The 18,631-nt window shown below is 45.6% G+C and overlaps 2 protein-coding genes across 16 annotated transcripts in view; one reads left to right on the top strand and one right to left on the bottom strand.

Annotated features, from left to right (window-relative positions):
* Positions 1-9,295, bottom strand: part of UBE3B (ubiquitin protein ligase E3B) — a 59,325-nt gene extending 50,030 nt beyond the window's left edge. For 2 of the 10 annotated variants that reach the window (XM_063593631.1, XM_063593632.1), the window contains exons 1-6: positions 8,562-9,289; positions 4,934-5,039; positions 2,964-3,145; positions 2,695-2,815; positions 611-670; positions 107-211 (exon numbers count right to left, since the gene is read on the bottom strand). In XM_063593631.1, the coding sequence (XP_063449701.1) occupies positions 107-211; positions 611-670; positions 2,695-2,815; positions 2,964-3,124 (447 nt within the window). In that variant the 5' untranslated portion in view covers positions 3,125-3,145; positions 4,934-5,039; positions 8,562-9,289. Of the gene's footprint in view, positions 1-106; positions 212-610; positions 671-2,694; positions 2,816-2,963; positions 3,146-4,933; positions 5,040-8,561 lie in introns of all 10 variants that reach the window. The other 8 variants (XM_034934431.2, XM_063593634.1, XM_034934428.2 and 5 more) reach the window with 7 other exon arrangements.
* The window catches only part of KCTD10 (potassium channel tetramerization domain containing 10), a 28,738-nt gene continuing 19,397 nt past the window's right edge, over positions 9,291-18,631 (top strand). For 2 of the 6 annotated variants that reach the window (XM_003832507.6, XM_008957934.5), the window contains exons 1-2: positions 9,291-9,411; positions 16,946-17,159. In XM_003832507.6, the coding sequence (XP_003832555.1) occupies positions 9,409-9,411; positions 16,946-17,159 (217 nt within the window). In that variant the 5' untranslated portion in view covers positions 9,291-9,408. Of the gene's footprint in view, positions 9,412-9,667; positions 9,843-16,945; positions 17,160-18,631 lie in introns of those variants that run through there. The other 4 variants (XM_055096099.1, XM_055096097.1, XM_055096098.1 and 1 more) reach the window with 3 other exon arrangements.

Below are 18,631 nucleotides of genomic sequence, written 5' to 3'. Positions count from 1 at the left end.
AGCAACTCTCGTTGATAGGGACTCTGAAAATACAGACTAAAGTCTACAGGTGAAAATGACATACGTACTGTTTCTGGTTTTGCTTTTTTTTTTTTTTTTTTTTTACCTTGAGCTGCTTGAGAAAATCACAGCAGTACCACAAAATACTCTTGATCTGTTTAATCCAAAGGAGGGTGAGGTCCTTAGAACAAGCCAGGGACACATACCACACCTATAGGTAGGAAAAAGAGGAATGTCATGGGCTGTTATAGAGATCATATCACATGTGCTCTAACTGTTGGAACTGGACCTATTAGTTAGGTCCAGTGCCAGATAAAGCAGTGGACCTGAATGGACAAATAAGCTGTAAACAGGACTTATTTTAACACTAAACGCAAAGACAAAATAGCCTAGTAAGAAAATTTACTATCCTGTGTTGTGGCAAGAGCAGAACGTAGCTACCTGGATCATGAAGAAACTAAGGAATCATTTGTACTTTGGTAATGTTTTCCATCCACTACTTATTTGCATTTGTGTGTGAATTGGTCCTAACATTCAACAGGAACTTTCAGAGCCCAGTAGGCTGGCCCTTAAGAGCTTGTGGGAGACACTGCGGCTCCCGTCCACTTACCTTAGGCTCATTCTCAGCATCCATGCTGCTCAGGATGCTGCGACACAACTTCTCAAATCTCTGCAAAGAGACACACTGGGGGTTATACATTCCCACAATCCATCAAAAAGTGAAAACAAAGAAAACAAGCCTTCAGCGGGTACCTGGCACGTGCAGGTATTATGCCAGGTGATTCACACATAATCACATGCAGTTCCTTCCTACAGATGAGGACACTGAAGATCATAAAGACTAAAGGGTTCTCCAACTGGTGGCCCAAGAGCTGGAGGAACCCTATAGAAATGTTTTAGAAACTGGTATACTTCACATAAAAACCCAAATTGAGGCTTCTTTCAAAAAACAATATCAATCTGGCAAACTGGATTTGGATTCCTGCAGGCCTGCTGCTGTCTCAACTGTGCTCTCCAGTTTACCTTTTCTTAAGCACCATGGATACTGACTTTTGCCTCACAGCCAGTAGCCAAAGGCTGCTGTATCATCACTTTTATCCTGTAATGCAAAAGGAAGAAAAGTGGAAACTAGAAAACAGGTTCCATTTTGGCTATACCAATCCTGGATCCGCCCTTAAACCATGTGATATTGGGCAGGCTGCCCTACCACCCTGAGCTGCAGTTTCCTTCTCTGTAAGATGAGGTTCACCTCCTCCAGCTTATCTGTCCTCATCTACGTAATCATGTGTTCACTGCCTGCATAGTCCTCCCTCTCTTGCTGGGCTATGAGCTCCATGAGCGTAGAGATCTTGCCCGTCCTGTTTCCTCCCAAGGGCCCAGTGCCTAGAGAGGGTTGGCACAATGTGAAGCTTAGCAATAGGAATGCCTAACAGCCTAACAGCTGGTAACTTGGAGACACGCCTCAGTGGCATTGTTAGTACTATTACAGATAACTAGCTGCTTTTCTGGGATTACACTTTTCAGGCTGATCATTCTAATTCCTAAGGTACAAACTGGCACCTTTTGTATGATTTGCAGGATATTTAAAAAATTTCAAATTAATTGCCAAGATTTACAAATTAGAACATTGATGGTGGCTCACGCCTGTAATCCCAGCACTTTGGGAGGCTGAGGCAGGTGGATCACTTGAGCCCAGGAGTTTGAGACAAGCCTGGGCAATATGGTAAAACCCTATCTCTACAAAAAATACAAAAACTTGCTGTGCATGGTGGCACACACCTGCAGTCCCAGCTACTCAGGAGGCTGAGGCAGAAGAATCGTTTGAGACTTGGGAGGCCAAGACTATAGTGAGCTGTGATAGTGCTACTGCACTCCAGCCTGGGCGACAGTGAGATCCTGTTTCAGAAAATGAAAGAATGAATGAATGAACATTGAGCATAAAAACTCAGATCTTTGGCATCTCTTAAAAAAAAAAAAAATCAGAGGCTGGGTACAGTGGCTCACGCCTGTAATCCCAGCACTCTGGGAGGCTTAGGCGGGCAGATCACAAGGCTAAGAGATCGAGACCATCCTGGCCAACATGGTGAAACCCCATCTCTACTAAAAATACAAAAATTAGCTGGGCGTGGTGGCACGAGCCTATAGTTCCAGCTACTAGGGAGGCTGAGGCCGGAGAATTGCTTGAACCCGGGAGGTGAAGACTGGCAGTGAGCCAAGATCGCGCCACTGCACACCAGCCTGGCGACAGAGCAAGACTTCATCTCAAAAAAAAATCAGAGTATGAGTCCACCACCGAGGTGTGTAGTAGCTGCTCCCCGTGGATGGGGCAGGTCACAGACCCTGCTACTCCCTTTGATGTCCTTACCACTGCTGCCTGTCAGTTACCGTTTAATATGATTTGTATTTTGTATTATGTTTTATCTCATTTATGTTTTTTTTTTACTCATTTACCTAAACTTCCTGACTCTTGCATGCATCTGAGTTCAACTTGTGCTTATAATGGTCAATGTGAAAAGATTCCTAAAAGCACTGGGCATAATCCCTCCAAAACAGGTCCCAAGAAAACAAAAGGGACAGGATGTGAGGGTGACAGTAATTACCTCATAAAGCTGCTATAAGAACTGAGTTAATATCAATAATTACAAAAGATCTGACATATGGAAGTATTATACATGTTTGCTATTATCGTTTTACCTCATTATCCTCTTTGATTCTGAATAGGAACAGCAGTTTCCTGGCAATCTTAAAAATACAAAGTGCACTTCTTTTAGTGGACTCAGGGTCATCTGCTTTAAAAAAGTCATCAATCTCTCTCCTAGAAAAGAAAGTGCAAAAAAAGACATTTTAAATTAAGAGCTTGTAGCACCTGGAAGGCTTTTCAAGCACTTTATGAGAAAAAACTCATTTATCTGCTATTAATTGGGAGCCAGAGAATCAGGTGCTAGGGAGATCCTAGCCCTTACCTGATATCTCTCTGCAGTCGACTCCGACAGAGAAAACTCCGGACATGGGCCTGGATCACAACAGCTGCCCGCTCCCGCTCCTTCTGCACAAGCCTTTCTTCTCGTGCCTGACGGGCTCTATCGATGAACCATGCTCTCGAGGTCTGAGACAGGGTGAACATGTTTGCAAACTTGCACAAACCCTGCAAGGAAAATGGGCAAGTGGGTGTTGTAGATTGTTGTGTGAAAAACACACACAGAAAGGGGCTCAAGAGCAGAGGGTGGGCAGGGACCTGGGCAGCAGAGATACTCAGGACCTGTCAACACCCTCCAAAGCGCTAACAGCTCTCCAGCACAAGTCCCCACCTCCTATAGGCTCTTTCATGCAACTCACCAAGACCAGGGATGCTACATCCTATATTAAATAATCACATCTTCTTAAGGGAAAGAGCACAGCACCTGGCATAGGATAAGGGCAGGCCCAGCTTTACGAATGAACAAAGAATGAATCAGTCCCACCCATAAAGCTCTAATTCAAACCAGGTATCCTATAGATCAAAGATTCCCAGATATTTGAATTTTCTGGAGTAGTCCACAGTATTTGGGAAACCAAAACTGAGAGGTCAGCTTTTATTTTGCCAAGTAAGGACTCGAGAGAAAAATCCAACATGATTATTTGCTGTCATCATCATTGTATTCATCCATTCACTAAACAAATATTTACCAGTGCATGCTTTGTGACAGCACACAAAAAAGAAAGGGCCATTTCAACATTAACAAAGCAAAAGGTACACACTTCACAATGCAAGACAGTCCATTATATTGAAGATATTTGGTTTTATGTATAGCTTATTCCATTGTCCTTAAAATTACCATCCTGCCAAGGACCAGTGAAGACTTTACTGCAGAACTGGTCCTGTCCACTAACGGGTGCTTTTCTGAAGAGCAGCTCTAAATTATATACTAAGTTTTTATCTAAATCACCAGTAACTGTTTTTTCCTAAAGGAACAGCTTTTGCTAGCAGCCTAAAGCACACAGCACTGACCCCCGGAGGCTCCCATATTGAGATGATTTCTTTAGATGCTTGATGACATTGCCATTCTATACAAAATGCACAATCAGCCCAGTTAAAAACACTGAAATGAATTATTCAGAAATCCAGACTTCCAGAAAACAATCTCTCTACCAGGCTACTTTACTCGAAGTAGCACCCACATGAAAATATCATCCAGAGTAAAAAGTCGGATGGCTAGAACTAGGGGCCATCTATCCTAAGTGAAATAACTCTGAAACTGAAAGGCAAATACTGCATGACCTCACTTAGAAGTGGGAGCAAAACAATGGGCCCACATGGACAAACAGAGTGGAATAAGATAATGGAGACTCCAAAAGGTGGGAGATGGGACAGGGGTAAGGATTGAACAATTATTTATTGGTACAACGTTCACCATTCGGGTGATGGGTGCACTAAAAGCCCAGACTCCACCATTACACAATATATGCATATAAGAAACCTGTACCCCCTACATCCATACAAAGAAATTTAAAAATTATTAAAATAAACATTGGACTTAACAGTATTATCTCCTAGAGGTATTAAATTAATTACGTGTTATTGAAAGGCATTTAATAAGTGTGCTCTATTATTAGTATTAATAAGGACAATAAAATAATACCCTTTTATAACCAAAAAAAAGTTGGTGCAAGCCTCCCACCACATGAACATATCAAGGGACCTCTGTGACCCCTTCTCAACAGTGATCTGTCAAACATCATCAGTAATCCTTGAAACAAACTAACAGTGCCCACTTGACCACAGGAGGGAAGGTATTAGGTTGGTACAAAAGTAATTGTGGGTTTCAACTTTTTTAAAAAAACACTAAGTCGTAATTACTTTTGCACCAACTTATAAAAGGCTTGGAGAGAAACGGTAGCCATCTTCTGAATCATTTACGCTTCTTGCCCCAGCAGTAAAGTCTGGAGATCTCACCTGAGGACCTGCCTGTGTTCCAGAAATGCCAGGTAATCATTAGTGATCTTGCACAGGACTCGTGGCTGAGAACAGCTTCTCACTTCAGAAAAGCTTGTTATTTTTTCTGGCAGAAGCAGAAGAAAAAAATCCAGACTTAGGGTTAAATTTTATAGGTGTGGTATCATACATCTTCCTCACTGAGTAAAAGTAGTAACTACAATGCCAATGGTTTTTTAAAAACACCACTGGGTCCTCTTTATTTAATGTCTCATCTAAATGTTATACTGTATCTCTTCAATCCTCACAGTTTAAAGGGAATATGTTGAAAATAAATCCCAAAGTTGTTGTTGAATTACAGCTGTGATGGGAAGCAAAATAACTTAGAGGTCATGGAATGTTAAAGAGCTACTGAAAATTATATTTGACATTTTCCTTTTTTTTGAGATAGTCTCACTCTGTCGCTGAGGTTGGAGTGCAGCGGCATAATTTCAGCTCACTATAACTTCTACTCCCAGGTTCAAGCGATTCTCCTGCTTCAGCCTCCCAAGTAGCTGGGATTACAGGTGTGTGCCACCATACCCTATCTCAGTTGGGGTTACAGGTGTGAGCCACTGTGCCCGGCCATGTTTGACATTTTTTTTTTTTTTGAGACGGAGTCTTGCTCTGTCGCCCAGGCTGGAGTGCAGTGGCGCGATATTGGCTCACTGCAAGCTCCGCCTGCCGGGTTCATGCCATTCTCCTGCCTCAGCGTGTTTGACATTTTTAATGATAATGGAAAAACGTTTATGCCTTAGAAGTGAATAAAGGGCTGCCTGTGGACCAATAAGACCCCAATTACCTAAAGAAAAATGCACACACACACAGATACAAAACTAGCATGAACTATACCAACATGTTACCAGTGGCTGTTTTGAGGTACTGAAATTGCGGGAAATTTTTCTTAATTGGTCTGTATTTTCTAAATTTTCCACAGCATGCACATGGTGAAGCAGCACTGCACAGTGAGGGGCACACGGGCTTTGGGAGTCACACAGAGTTGGAGCCAGTCCCTAGCTCTGCCACATACTATAGGGAGAATGTCTAAGTCTTTTTTTTTTTTTTTTTTTTTAAGGCAGGGTCTCACTCTGTCATCCAAGCTGGAGTGCAGTGGTGCAATCATGGTTCATTGCAGCTTCTACCTCCCAGGCTCAAGCGATTCTCCCACCTCAGCTTCTCAAGTAGCTGGGACCACAGGTACATACCACCACATCTGGCTAGTTTTTAAATTTTTTGTAGAGGTGGGGTCTCGCTATATTGCCCAGGTTGGTGGTCTCAAACTCCTGGGCTCAAGAGATCCTCCTGCCTTGGCCTCCCAAAATGTTAGGATTACAGGTATGAGCCACCGCACTGGGCCCTGAGTCTTTCCATCTTCATCTATTAATTGGCTTAGAGGTTGATAATGAGGACTAAATGTGATGATGCTTATCAGGTACCTATGGAGGTACTTGAGTGCACATTGTAGAGTGTATAGTCAGGAAGTCTAACTGGTGTATTATTTTTATAGACACAAGGATTAAAAAAAAAAAAAACTCTTCAGCAGAGTCTCCCACCTGGACAGTTACTAAGGTTCTCTGGGTAGGAAATAATGCTGGCAGTCTGACATTTCTCACCCATTAACTTTTTTCCTATCGTAAATGCACTAAGATTCACCAGTCCTGTCCCTTGGGCTATGAACTCCTGGCCCTGTTGTTCAGAGTGAGTAACAGATTCAAGCTCCTCAGGACTGCAAAAGAGCAGGGCCCAAGCCACGAGCACAATGATATGCTCCCTCCATGACATGCAGACAATGCCTCAATGGCAGAGGGTCCATGGAATTAGAAGGGGAAGAGGGAGCCTCTTCCCAAAAGAAAAACAAAGTTGCATGCAAACTGTACCTAAGCACTGTAAGACGATCTTAAAACTTTCACCTCTCCCAGGGGGCCTCCCAGAATAAGAAATTACTCTTATCCCCTTCCTTGAGATTATTATCCCTTCAGCAATGTTATTGGTTGATTTCTGTTCATATCATATAATAGCCTACACTTTACAGCTTTTCTCATCCTTTCCTATATACCTTCTCCACCTGCACAGTGTATACTATAGTTCGTCAATTAATAAAACACACAATCAAGTGTTTATTAAGTACCTATTTTGCTAAATGCCATGGAGAACCAAAGAAAAGGCTGTGCGCAGCAGAAAAAGTCTTGCATCAGAGAAAGCGGGCCTTGGTTCTTTTTAGTACTCATTCTATCTGACATTTGGCCAAGTTACTTATCCTCTCTACGCCTCAGTTTCCTTATGTGTAAATCGAGGGTAATAATAGTGTCTATGTCCTAGGGTTGCTGAAAGGATTAAATGCAACATTTATCTTTCTTGTACCTCAATTTAGTCATCACAACATTGTGATTAGGATTAAATGGGAAAATATTAATATAGGCTATCTAAAAGCATGTAGCATGTAAGTGAGCTTTATCGTATTGTCCTTAAGAAGCTTGCAATCTAGTTAGGGAAACAAGAATCATATAGGTAGAAAGATTAGAAAATAAGAGGTTGGTGATAACCAAGATCATTTAAAAAAGTAAATGAGTGCCCATTATGTGTCAAGTCCTTTATAAGTGATCTCATCTAATAAGGAGAGGAGTCCTATGAGAAGATCATTCATGATCTCATCTACTCCAGTCTAGACCATTAGTATGTGGCAGAGTCAAGGCTGTAATAACTAAGAGGCAGGATTCAGACTCTTGTCTTACCTCTATATTTCCAAAGCTGAAGCATCATAAATATCAACTGCTGACTAAGCCAAGAGGATTGTCCCTGTGCAGTAGGAAAAGCTGGGCCACCAGGTTTAATGACCACCACCACTTGTTCTGGGCAGACGGTGTATCAGACACTGCACAGATATTTAACCAACTTGTCTTTTCAACAGCTCTATCAGGTCTCGATAATCTTTGTTTTTTTGAGACGGAGTCTCACTTTGTTGCCCAGGCTGGAGTGCAGCGGCGCGAACTCTGCTCACTGCAACCTCCGCCTCCCAGGTTCAAGTGATTCTCCTGCTTCAGCCTCCCAAGTCGCTGGGATTAAATGCGCCCGCCACCACGCCCGGCTAATTTTTGTATTTTTAGTAGAGATGCGGTTTCACCATGTTGGCCACGCTGGTCTTGAACTTCTGACCTCATGTGATCCGCCCGCCTCGGCCTCCCAAAGTGCTAGGATTACAGGCGTGAGCCACCGTGGCCAGCCTCAATAATCTAATTTTTATTTAAAGAATAGGAAACACGACTTAAAGAGACTATTCATATTAACAGCTACTATTTATTGAAAGCTACAGCCTATCTAGGTGGATGCTTTTGAATCTGAATCCATGTATATCCAAAGCAGTTATTTACCACTAAGTAAAACAAACAAGATCCAGGGCTCCCCCGTTCACAGAATGACCAAGCAAAGAGAGGTTGAGAGTGCAAGATTGCCTGTGGGGGCTAAGCTGGAGTCAAATTACGATCAAGTTTTTCTTTATTCAGAACTAGGTGTCAGGCACGGTACTAAAACGTATTCACACCCTCTGTGAAACCTGCTAATTACTCCATTTACACAGAAGGAAACTGAGGCTCAGAGAGGTGAGGGAACTCACCCAAGGTCACACAGCGAGCGAACAGTATTCGAACTCCAGTTTAGGTGAGTCCTGGGGCCCAGCGTCTTTCCTCGGCATCAACAACCACAGGAACAAATCACCCAGCATTAGTCCGTTTATAAAGGCCTACCGTCCCCAAAGTGAAAAGAGGTGGAAAGGGCCGCGGAAAGAGCCCCTGGAGCACACAAGCCAGATCCCAGCACTTGTTCCTCCGACCTGGCCAGGCAGGGACTGTGCCCTAGAGCCACCTCCCTCAAAGTCCCCAGCCCCACCACTCGGAGAACTGACGACCCAGTTCTCCCGCAGGCCGGACCGCAGGCCCTACCGGCCTACCCGCAGGCCGACCTTTATTCGCCGGAGGTCCCCGCACTTGGGGTCGGGGCCGCAGCTGCCACTGTCTCAGCCCAAAACACCCGAGTTCTGCCAGACCCGGGGCAGCAGCCGACGCACTACCGCCATCTTGCCCCGCGGTGTTCGCTTTCAGAACCCCGCCAGGAAGCAAGCATCCAGTTCCGGAAAATGACAGTTCCGCAGAGCTTCTTCGCCCGGGAAGGAAAACTTCCCCACACCTTGCCTCCCCTCTGGCAGCTGAAATAGCGGAGGTGGGATAAATGCCCTCCCCAGCCGAGAAAAGCTGGAACCCACTCCGGCCGGGGAGGCTGGAAAGAAAACTGGCCCCTAGGCGCACAACGGACGGCTTAAGACGTTGCCCTCTGCGGGGCGGAAGTGGGGTGCGGACAGCGGAAGTTATCGCTCCGGCCCCGCCTCCGCCCCCGGCTGGCGTGAGCTGGGTGTTTCCTGCCTCTCTCAGTCCGGGTTTGGAGACTCCTGCGTCCTCTGACTTTTCATGGTAGGGAGGGCGGTGCCCATGGACTAGGGGTTGAGGGCGGCCGAGGGAGCTGGGCAGCAGCAGAGTATAAGAAGGGACCGAGAGGAGGGGGTGCGATGAGGGGCAGTCACGATAGTGGAGAGGCATTTGGGGGATTGGTTAGGGGAAAGGCCCGGGGTGGGGGAAGGGCTTTGGGTGGAGAATTAGGGGCGGGGGTGGTGGTGGGGAGGCTCCCTGGCGGTTAGGAATCCGGGAAGCACATTTGGGCTTGCGGAGTAGATACGTGTGTGCGTGAGGAAGGGGTGTCTCCGAGTGAGTCCTGAGTGCTGGTTGGAGATGGGAGTTGGTGATTGCGAGGAGAACAAAGAGATATCAATTGAAAACGGACATTTGGGGGTGGAAAATGATTTGGAGGATTATGAAGGAGAATGGGCAGGTTATGAGAAGGTGAGGTAAGATTCCTTGGGGCGGAGCGTTTGGCGTTTTGGAGGTTGTGGCTGGAGTCGCTGAGTTTCCAGGAAGTGGGGAAGGGGCTCCCAGGTGCGTCTGAACACACGGGCCAGTGAGGGAAAGAAATCGAGAGAGCCCAGCAGGCTGATGTGCGTTCAGTGCTTGGAATCCTGGGGAGAGATGCCAGGGGCCTGAGGTTAGGATACCTGCGCCACGGAGTTCAGTGCCTCAGCTGGCGCTTGGGTACCTATCTGTAACTTCCATTGAGGCCAGAGGTGACCACGCCTAAGGAGCGGAGGATGTTTCAAGATCTGTCTCTCAGCTGTGGGGTTTGTCTGCTTGGGATCCTCAAGGGTCTGTTCCCTGAGTAGCTCATTGTCCCTGGGTAGAGATGACCAAAGATTGGCCCAGATCTTCTTTCTACTTGCTTGCTTGTTTGTCACGTCCCTGGAAAGTGCAGTCTTAAGGGAAAATCAGTCCCAGTGACGCTGCTAAGAAAAGTCAGTTATCCTGTAGCTGACGTTGACTAGTCCGCTCCATTTTGTGCAAAATAAGGACCAGCGGATGGGAAGAAGGCAGCATAAACCAGTGGTTCTCAAACTCTGGTCCCACCAGCAGCAACACCTGGTAACTTATTCAAAATGGCTGAAATTTCAAGCCCTATCAGAGACTACTGAATCAGACATTCTTGGGGTGGAGCCCACCTATCGGTTTTAACAAGCCCTGCAAGGGATTAGACTAATGATTTCTTGATTTGGACTGTGTAATGAAAGGGGCAAAGGAGTTGGGAGTCAGAGGGCTCTTATAGGTGTGATTCCTAGTTTTCTCCCCAAAAAAGTGGGGTTGATGGTAAACATCTTTCTCACTAGAACATTGAGAGAAATAGACCAAGAGTTTGTGTATTAAACACAGGGAGAGAATGTCATTTGATGGAACAGTTGAAATTGGCGGTAGCTGTCTTATAAGCAAATTTTGGATGTAAAATGCTGCAATTATGTGACTTAGTTTAGTTGAAATGTAACAGCAGACTTTTCTGAGTTGTAGAAATGCCCTCAGTTTGGGAAGGTTTTATACAAGCCTCAATACAGTGTTTCTTAAACTTCTTTGCTGTAGGAATCCCCTGAGGTGATGCTTTGCCTCACATCCCTGGCAACTCTTAGATAAAGCTGGTTAAATACCTTAGCTAGGTGGCAGTAAGCCCTGGTCCCACATCCGAATCCCCCAAAGAGCTTTTTAAACACTAGTGACTGATCAGCCACCCCTCCGCATCTCTGAGATACTGATTAATTGATCTGGGGTGTAGCCCAGGCAAGCACAGGTGTGTGTGAGTTTGTTTTTGTTTTTTTGAGACAGGGTCTTGCTCTGTCGCCCAGGCTGGAGAGTGCGCTGGTATTATCTTGGCTCACTAAGGCCTCACCTTCCCTGCCTCAAGCAATCCTCCCACCGCAGTCTCCCGAGTAGCTGGGACTACAGGTGTGTGCCACCATGACCGGTTAATTTTTTTTAAAATTTTTTTGTGGAGATTAGGTCTTATGTTGCTCAGGCTGGTCTCGAATTCCTGGGCTCAAGCAATCCTCCCGCCTCAGCCTCCCAAAGTGCTGGGATAATGGGTGTGAGCCACTGTGCCTGGCCTAGCACCATGTTTTTTAAGCACACGCAGGTGATTCTAGTAGCCAGGGTTGGGAACCACTGATCCCAATGTTTGAGACGCCCAAAGGAAACTACACAAAGGACTAGGTGCCAAATACTTTAACATTCATTCTCTGAGGGTTTTGAAGATTATGGCTTTAACACTCCATTTTACAAGTTAGAAAACTGAGACTTGGGTTAAATTCCTTGAATTTCACGAAGGAAATGGTGGAACTGGATTGCAATCCAGGTTTGCCAAGACTATCCAGTTTTCCTTAACACACACACAGGCACACAAGACTTCTACAGAGAAGCATATAGAAAACGTGGGGTCAGGGATTTGGTGTGTTTTTTCCTACTGTACTTGCCTGAGCCTCCTTTTCAGTCGATGATTTTCCCCCTTCAGCTGATTTTTGTATTTTCATGCATGCATACAGTTACTTCCTCCCTGTGGCTCTGAAGCTGTGAAGTGGGGGCTGGCTTTGGTTTATGGTGTTTTGGTTTGTTTTTAATGTGTCAGGTCAGGAATTCACTGGGCCAAGACCGTGGAGTTAATGGTAGCTTAAATAAGGGGTACAGTGCTTTCTAGAATAGTGGGCTCTAATCTTGGTGGGCTTTAAAATCTCCTGAGGGAGTTTTAAAAATTCTGTTGCCTAGTCCACATCCCAGACCAATTACATCAGAATTTTCATGGTAGGACCTAGGTGTCAGGAGTTTTGAGCTCCCAGCTGATTTCGATTGTCACCAACTGGAGAGCCACTGTTTAGAATCAGCAACATTATATTCAGGGGAGATGGAGAGAAGAGAGACTGACCATTGAACTGGAATAAACTTCTGATTGAATCAGATCCGTAGCCAGTATCTCAAGTATTCATTGCCTCTCTGTTTCATGTAACCAATTTTGCTGTCTCCTGCTTCACCTCCCCAGCTTCATTAGTAATGAAATCAAACCTTTGAAACAAGTCAAAAAGCAGGATCCTGGCCAGGCACGGTGGCTCATGCCTGTAATCTCAGCGCTTTGGGAGGCCGAGGCAGATGGATCACTTGAGGTCGGGAGTTTGAGACCAGCCTGACCAATGTGGAGAAATCCCGTCTGTACTAAAAATACAAAATTAGCCAGGCGCGGTGGCTCACACCTGTAATCCGAGCACTTTGGGAGGCCGAGGCAGAAGGATCACCTGAGGTCAGGAGTTTGAGACCAGCCTGACCAACATGGTGAAACCCCATCTCTACTAACAATATAAAATTAGCCAGGTGTGGTGGTGCATGCCTGTAATCCCAGCTACTCGGGAGGGTGAGGCAGGAGAATTGCTTGAACCTGGGAGGCAGACGTTGCGGTGAGCTGAGATCGTGCCGTTGTATTGTAGCCTGGGCAATAAGAGCAAAACTCCGTCTCAAAAAAAAAAAAAAAAAGCAGGATTCCAGTAGCAACAGTGGAGAGAGTCCTCCCTAGAGAGGTTTGCTATGGTGGGGGTTTCTGGTCCACTGCCTCGTGTCCTAAAAGTTCACTGTAACTTGGGCTCAAGGACACGAATGCTGCCAAAACTATTCCCCCAAGGGCCTTGCCTACTATTAGGTTGACTGACCTTTGGAGGGGGTGAGCTCTGAAAAGGTTTAGAGCTTTTGTTGCCTAATCTGTAGTCTCATTCTAGATCAGGATGGTTCCTGCCTTTATCTCTTAGTCATGCCGTCTGCCATTAGAGCTGGAAACAGTTTCCAAAGAGAAGATAGTTTGAGACTTCGGGAGCATTCTCAAATCATCATAATTTGAGTGTTTGGAGTGTTTACTCAGAGCTAGGGAGCCCTGTGAGGGAGGTGAGGCTGTTGGCCCTGGACACAGCTACTAAGTGGTAGGGCTGGGGCCTTACGCACAGGTCTAACTCCAAACCTTTAGCCACACTTTACCTCGCAACTATTTTCAGGGCTTTTTGCACTTTTTAAAAGAAGGGAGGTGAGGCTGGCTTTTCTCAGCTTATGTATCATAGCTCTCAATCTACTAGGTGTGATGGTCTCTGGGCCAGCCACCACTTGCCCATGTCCTTCACTGGCCCCGTCACTGACTCAACTCCCAGCTTGAGAGTGACTGACCCTGTTGGGGCTGTGGCATCCAAATCCACAAAATGGAAATAACTATAGCTGTCTTCCAGCATTGTTTGGATTCGTAAAAGGCATGTGGTGGTAGAAATGCAGTGGTCAAGGGACACCGAGGGGCTTTCTGGAGGCATGGAAGTGTTCCAAGACAGCTTGATTGGAGTGGGGGCTACACAGGTGCAAGTATTGACCAAAACACATCAAACTGTACACTTAAAGTATACTTCATTATGTGCAAATTATCTTTAAAAAGGTATTGGAAAGCCAAAAAAGGTACAGTCATGTGCAAATAATGACAGTTTGGTTAGTGACAGACTGCGTATATAACAGTCCCTTAAGATTATAATGGAACTGAAAAATTCCTATAGCCTAGTGATAGTGTAGCTGTCATTTCAGTGGTAGCACAACATATTACGTGTTCGTGGTGATGCTGGTGTAAACAGAACTACTTGGCTGCCAGTTGTATAAGTCTAGCACACACAATTATGTACAGTACATAATAGTCGATAATAGTAATGAACTTGATATATCACTGGTTAATGTATTTACTATTAATGGTTATTTTAGAATATACTCCTACTTGCCTTTTTTTTTTTTTAAAGTGAAAACTGTAAAACAGCCTCAGGCAGGTGCTTCTGGAGGTATTCCAGAAGAAGGGATTGTTACGGGAGATGACAGTTCCATGCGTGTTACTGTCCCTGAAGACCTTCTAGTGGGACAGGATGTGGAGGACAGTGATACTGATAATCCTGACCCTGTGTAGGCTAGGCTAATGTGTGTGTATTTTGTAGTTTTGGATAAAAAAGTTTAAAAAGTAAAAAAAAAAGAAAAAAGCTTATAGAATAAGGATATAAAGAAAGAAAATATTTTTGTACAGCTGTGCAATATGTGTTTTAAGCTATGTTATTACAAAAGGGTCCAAAAGTTAAAAAAAAAAATTAAAAAGTTTTTAAAGTAAAAAGTTACAGTAAGCAAAGGTTAATTTATTATGGAAAGAAAAAATATTTTAAATAAATGTAGTGTGGCCTCCCTGCGCAGTGTTGATAAAGCTACAGTAGTGTACAGTAATGTCCTAGACCTTCACATTTACTCACCACTTGCTCACCCAGAGCAATTTCCAGGCCTACACACTCCATTCATGGTAAGTGTCCTATACAAGTATACCATTAGAAAAAATCCTTCATATCACATATTTACTGTGCTTTGACTTTACATGAAGTATACTTTATGTACTTTTTTGTCTGTTTCATGATAGGCACCTTCCAAAATGCTAGATCGTTTCCCATAACAAGCATTTATTATATAAAATTAGATCTGAAAGGGGTGCTTAAAAAGTATTTGCATTTTGGGGCAAATTTCCTCAACACACACCCTTACCTATGACTGTAAGCCTTTTTTTCCCCCGCTTCGAGGTCTTCACAGTTTTTGGAAACTTGTATTTCCATAAGCTACTCCTGTCATCCCATGGAGAAAGGATTTTTCTGAGGGAGGTGGCTGGTCATAACTGTTAGTGTGAGGTCTCTGGGGACTGATTTCAGAGGACAGCTAGAAAGGAGGGGTAACTGCTTCCTCTGGACCTCTTTTGTGTTTGGCATCGGGCAGCAAAGACCCCAGGTGAGCTAAGCCTGAGCTTTTGAAAACATATTTTCTTGTGACTTTTCTTGATGAAAAAGGAACTGTTTCTTGAGTAAACATTTCTTTCCAGGAGGCCGTTCTTTCTCTGTTTCACTCTGCAGGGCCCTGACATGGCAGGTGATATCCAGGCCACTGTTGGGTGCCATGGAGTTGGGGAGAGTTGGCCAGAAGAGTTGGATAACCTTGAATTGAATATTGTCCATGACTGTCGCGTTGCTTCTGCTATTGCAAGCTGCCACCCTTTACTCCCAGTCCCATTTACAAAAATAACGCTTGTGTTTTACCAGTTATAGTTGTAGTACCCATTCATTATAGAAAATCTGGAAAAGCTAGACAATTCTTTTTCAGTTTCAGGGAATAGTTCAAACAAGTTATGTGCTGTCAGTGCCCTGCAGCCAAAAACCACGAGGAGCATACCTGTAGTCAAGCAAAGTTGGGTTTATTTCCTTGTTGCATTGGGGTGGGGAAGAACTGTGGGACATCTCAGAGAAGGGCTGTGGGCTTGTGTTGGGTGATTTGAGAGACAGTTCAGAGAAGTGGGGCTTTGCTCTGTGTTGGATGCTGCTGGGAAGCAGGGCTAATTCTGTGATTGGGTCTCAGTGATTCCTGACTTGAAAGCAGGAAGAATGGAAGGAGGCTAAACCTCTCATTGGTAAAGCAGCAGCTGTAACTCGTATTAGCCAGGATAGGGGATCTTTGGTCATTTTTGTATTATGGATAATGTTTATGTTTTTGTCTGTGTCCGGACATGATGACTGAATGGTCCTGTTTTTGTATTGTCGCAAGGGCACAGAGTGGCCTTGTCTGAGGGTGATGTGCTGTGAAAAACTGTTGATGTTCAATGGGAATGGTAGGGCCAGCTGTGGGGGCTACCCCAGATTCAGCAAAGATTCTGCCCACCCTTGCACATCTCCACCTCTACAGTTTTACCTGTTCATTTCAGACATGTTTGCTCTGAGTACACATGTGCCGGATACCAATCTCACTTTCCAGGCCTGCGTAAATCAGCCACTGTATCCATTTCTTTGAGATGTACAGAGAGTCAGCCATGCTATCAGGGAGATGGTAGTGGGATCTTGCTCTTTTGGGCAGCACTAGTCTAGGAGGTCTAATTTTGCAATAACTTGGTTCCAAAAGTTTCCATGTCTGTTGTTTAGTCCTCAGAAACAACTTCTCCCTACAGGAAGTGATAGGAGTGCGAGCTGGAATCCCATTCAGCTTCATAAAGCTTACTTCATCTGTGATGCAGCTGAAAAATGACACTTAGCTAGCTATTGAGTGGTACATGGCAATAAGGAAATGTAAAGAGACCTGGGCAGTGCTTTAGGCTGTTTTAGGGTGCAGCCAGGGTGTTCATGTATACAGGTGCTAGGCAGAAAGGAAGTGCTTATAACACAAGAGTTAGGGGCACACTTGTGCCTGCAGGGTCGACAGGCACGGTCAGTGTATGAGGCTATTTGGGTGGGTTTTGGGACAAACTAGGGGATGCATGGCCTTCTCTAGGGGTCATCCAATACCCCAGCTCCGACCAGTTGTTCCCCTGCTAGCCCAGTTGGCCTCTGATTTTAGGAGAAGCCAGAAGTCCAGATTTTTCTGTGAGCTCTCCTTAGTTGTCCACATTGGAAGCAAACTTTTAAATGCTGTGTATGCGTGGCCCAAGCAAAACACATCTGGAGGCCAGATTGAATCCACAGGCTGAAAGCAGTCAACCAGGCCTGATGTCATGACCCTGTATCCTCTCCACTGGCAGGAAGAGATGTCAGGAGAAAGTGTGGTGAGCTCAGCGGTGCCAGCGGCTGCTACCCGCACCACTTCCTTCAAGGGCACGAGCCCCAGCTCCAAATACGTGAAGCTGAATGTGGGTGGAGCCCTCTACTATACCACCATGCAGACGCTGACCAAGCAGGACACCATGCTGAAGGCCATGTTCAGCGGGCGCATGGAAGTGCTCACCGACAGTGAAGGTAAGCTCACCCGCCACGTGCCTGCCTCTGGCCATGTGTTATGTGGTCAAGGAGGGCTTCCCTGAAGAAGTGACATTTAAGTCGAGACCTGAAGATGTGTTGGAGGCAGCTTGTTGGGGACTCCCACCATCTTGACTTGGTCGTTGATTTGCTATGTTACTTTGAGAAAGTCACTTCCTCACCCAGGCCTTAGCTTGCTTATCTCTGCCATGCTTCTGTGACTTCAGAGTGAAACTCAAGCCTGGGAGAGAGAGAGGTATCTTCGCTGGACCCTTGTCCTCCCAAGATGGGGTCTTGACAAAGACTTGCCAACCTGGGTTTGAGTGTCAGCTCCCCATTAGTATCTGGTGATCCTAACCAAGTGGCTGAAGCTTTTGGTCTCCTTTTCTTCCTCTGGTGAAATGGGCATGACAATACCCTCCCCCGTGGGGCCATTGGCACATAGTCAGTATTCAGTGCATGTGTGTATATGTGTGTGTGTAGATAGATAGATAGATACACACACACACACACACGTTTTTCTTTTTTTTGTGGAAAGTCATGTTATTAAAAGGCAAAGAATCGGCTGGGCACAGTGGCTCACGCCTGTAATCCCAGCACTTTGGGAAGCTGAGGCGGGCGGATCACGAGGTCAGGAGATCGAGACCATCCTGGCTAACACGGTGAAACCCCATCTCTACTAAAAATACAAAAAATTAGCCGGGCGTGGTGGTGGGCGCCTGTAGTCCCAGCTACTTGGGAGGCTGAGGCAGGAGAATGACGTGAACTCGGGAGGCGGAGCTTGCAGTGAGCTGAGATCGCGCCACTGCACTCCAGCCTGGGCGACAGAGCGAGACTCCGTCTCAAAAAAAAAAAAAAAAAAAAAGGCAAAGAATTGTTGAGAGGGGCATTGTCATAACTACTTCCTACTCATCTGGAATGATCAAAGAGCCCCTGACAACAGGGCTCCATCCTTACCTGGCTGGGTTTACGTGCAGGTCACATGAGGTTTAAAAATAGCACCATCCTTCATTCCTTGGCCTGAGATTGCTTAAGACCAGGCCAGGGCACAGCCTGGCTTGACCTTGACCCCGCCTTCCTGTTTCTGAGACTGGTCTTCTGTGCTGCTGCCCTACCTTTCCAGGGACATTGACTTGGGAGGGTGGGTGAGTTTTCACATAAGCGGGTGGGATTGGGGGACCTAAGCCTGGTGTCCCACAGTTAATTCTCTGATCCTAAGAGGGCTGAGGCTTGGGCTACCCACTGGTGAGGACATTTCTCTCTGTGTCCTGGGGAAGGCCAGGGTGTGGGGCTGGAGGTTCTGCTTCCTGTGAACTCCGATTTCTGTTCAGGCAGCAGCGAACTGAGGTTGGAGCCCCAAAGCTGCCATCTCACACTTAGCTTTTTATGAGTGGGAGGATCCTCTTTGCTGTGCCACACCCCACATGGCCCGAGAGTATCTGTGGAAATCAAGACAATAGCACCCCCGCTGC

Source organism: Pan paniscus, chromosome 10 (genome assembly GCF_029289425.2).
Source record: "Pan paniscus chromosome 10, NHGRI_mPanPan1-v2.0_pri, whole genome shotgun sequence".
In the NCBI taxonomy this organism is placed as follows: Eukaryota; Metazoa; Chordata; class Mammalia; order Primates; family Hominidae; genus Pan; species Pan paniscus.
This window is presented reverse-complemented; position numbering and strand designations above follow the sequence as displayed.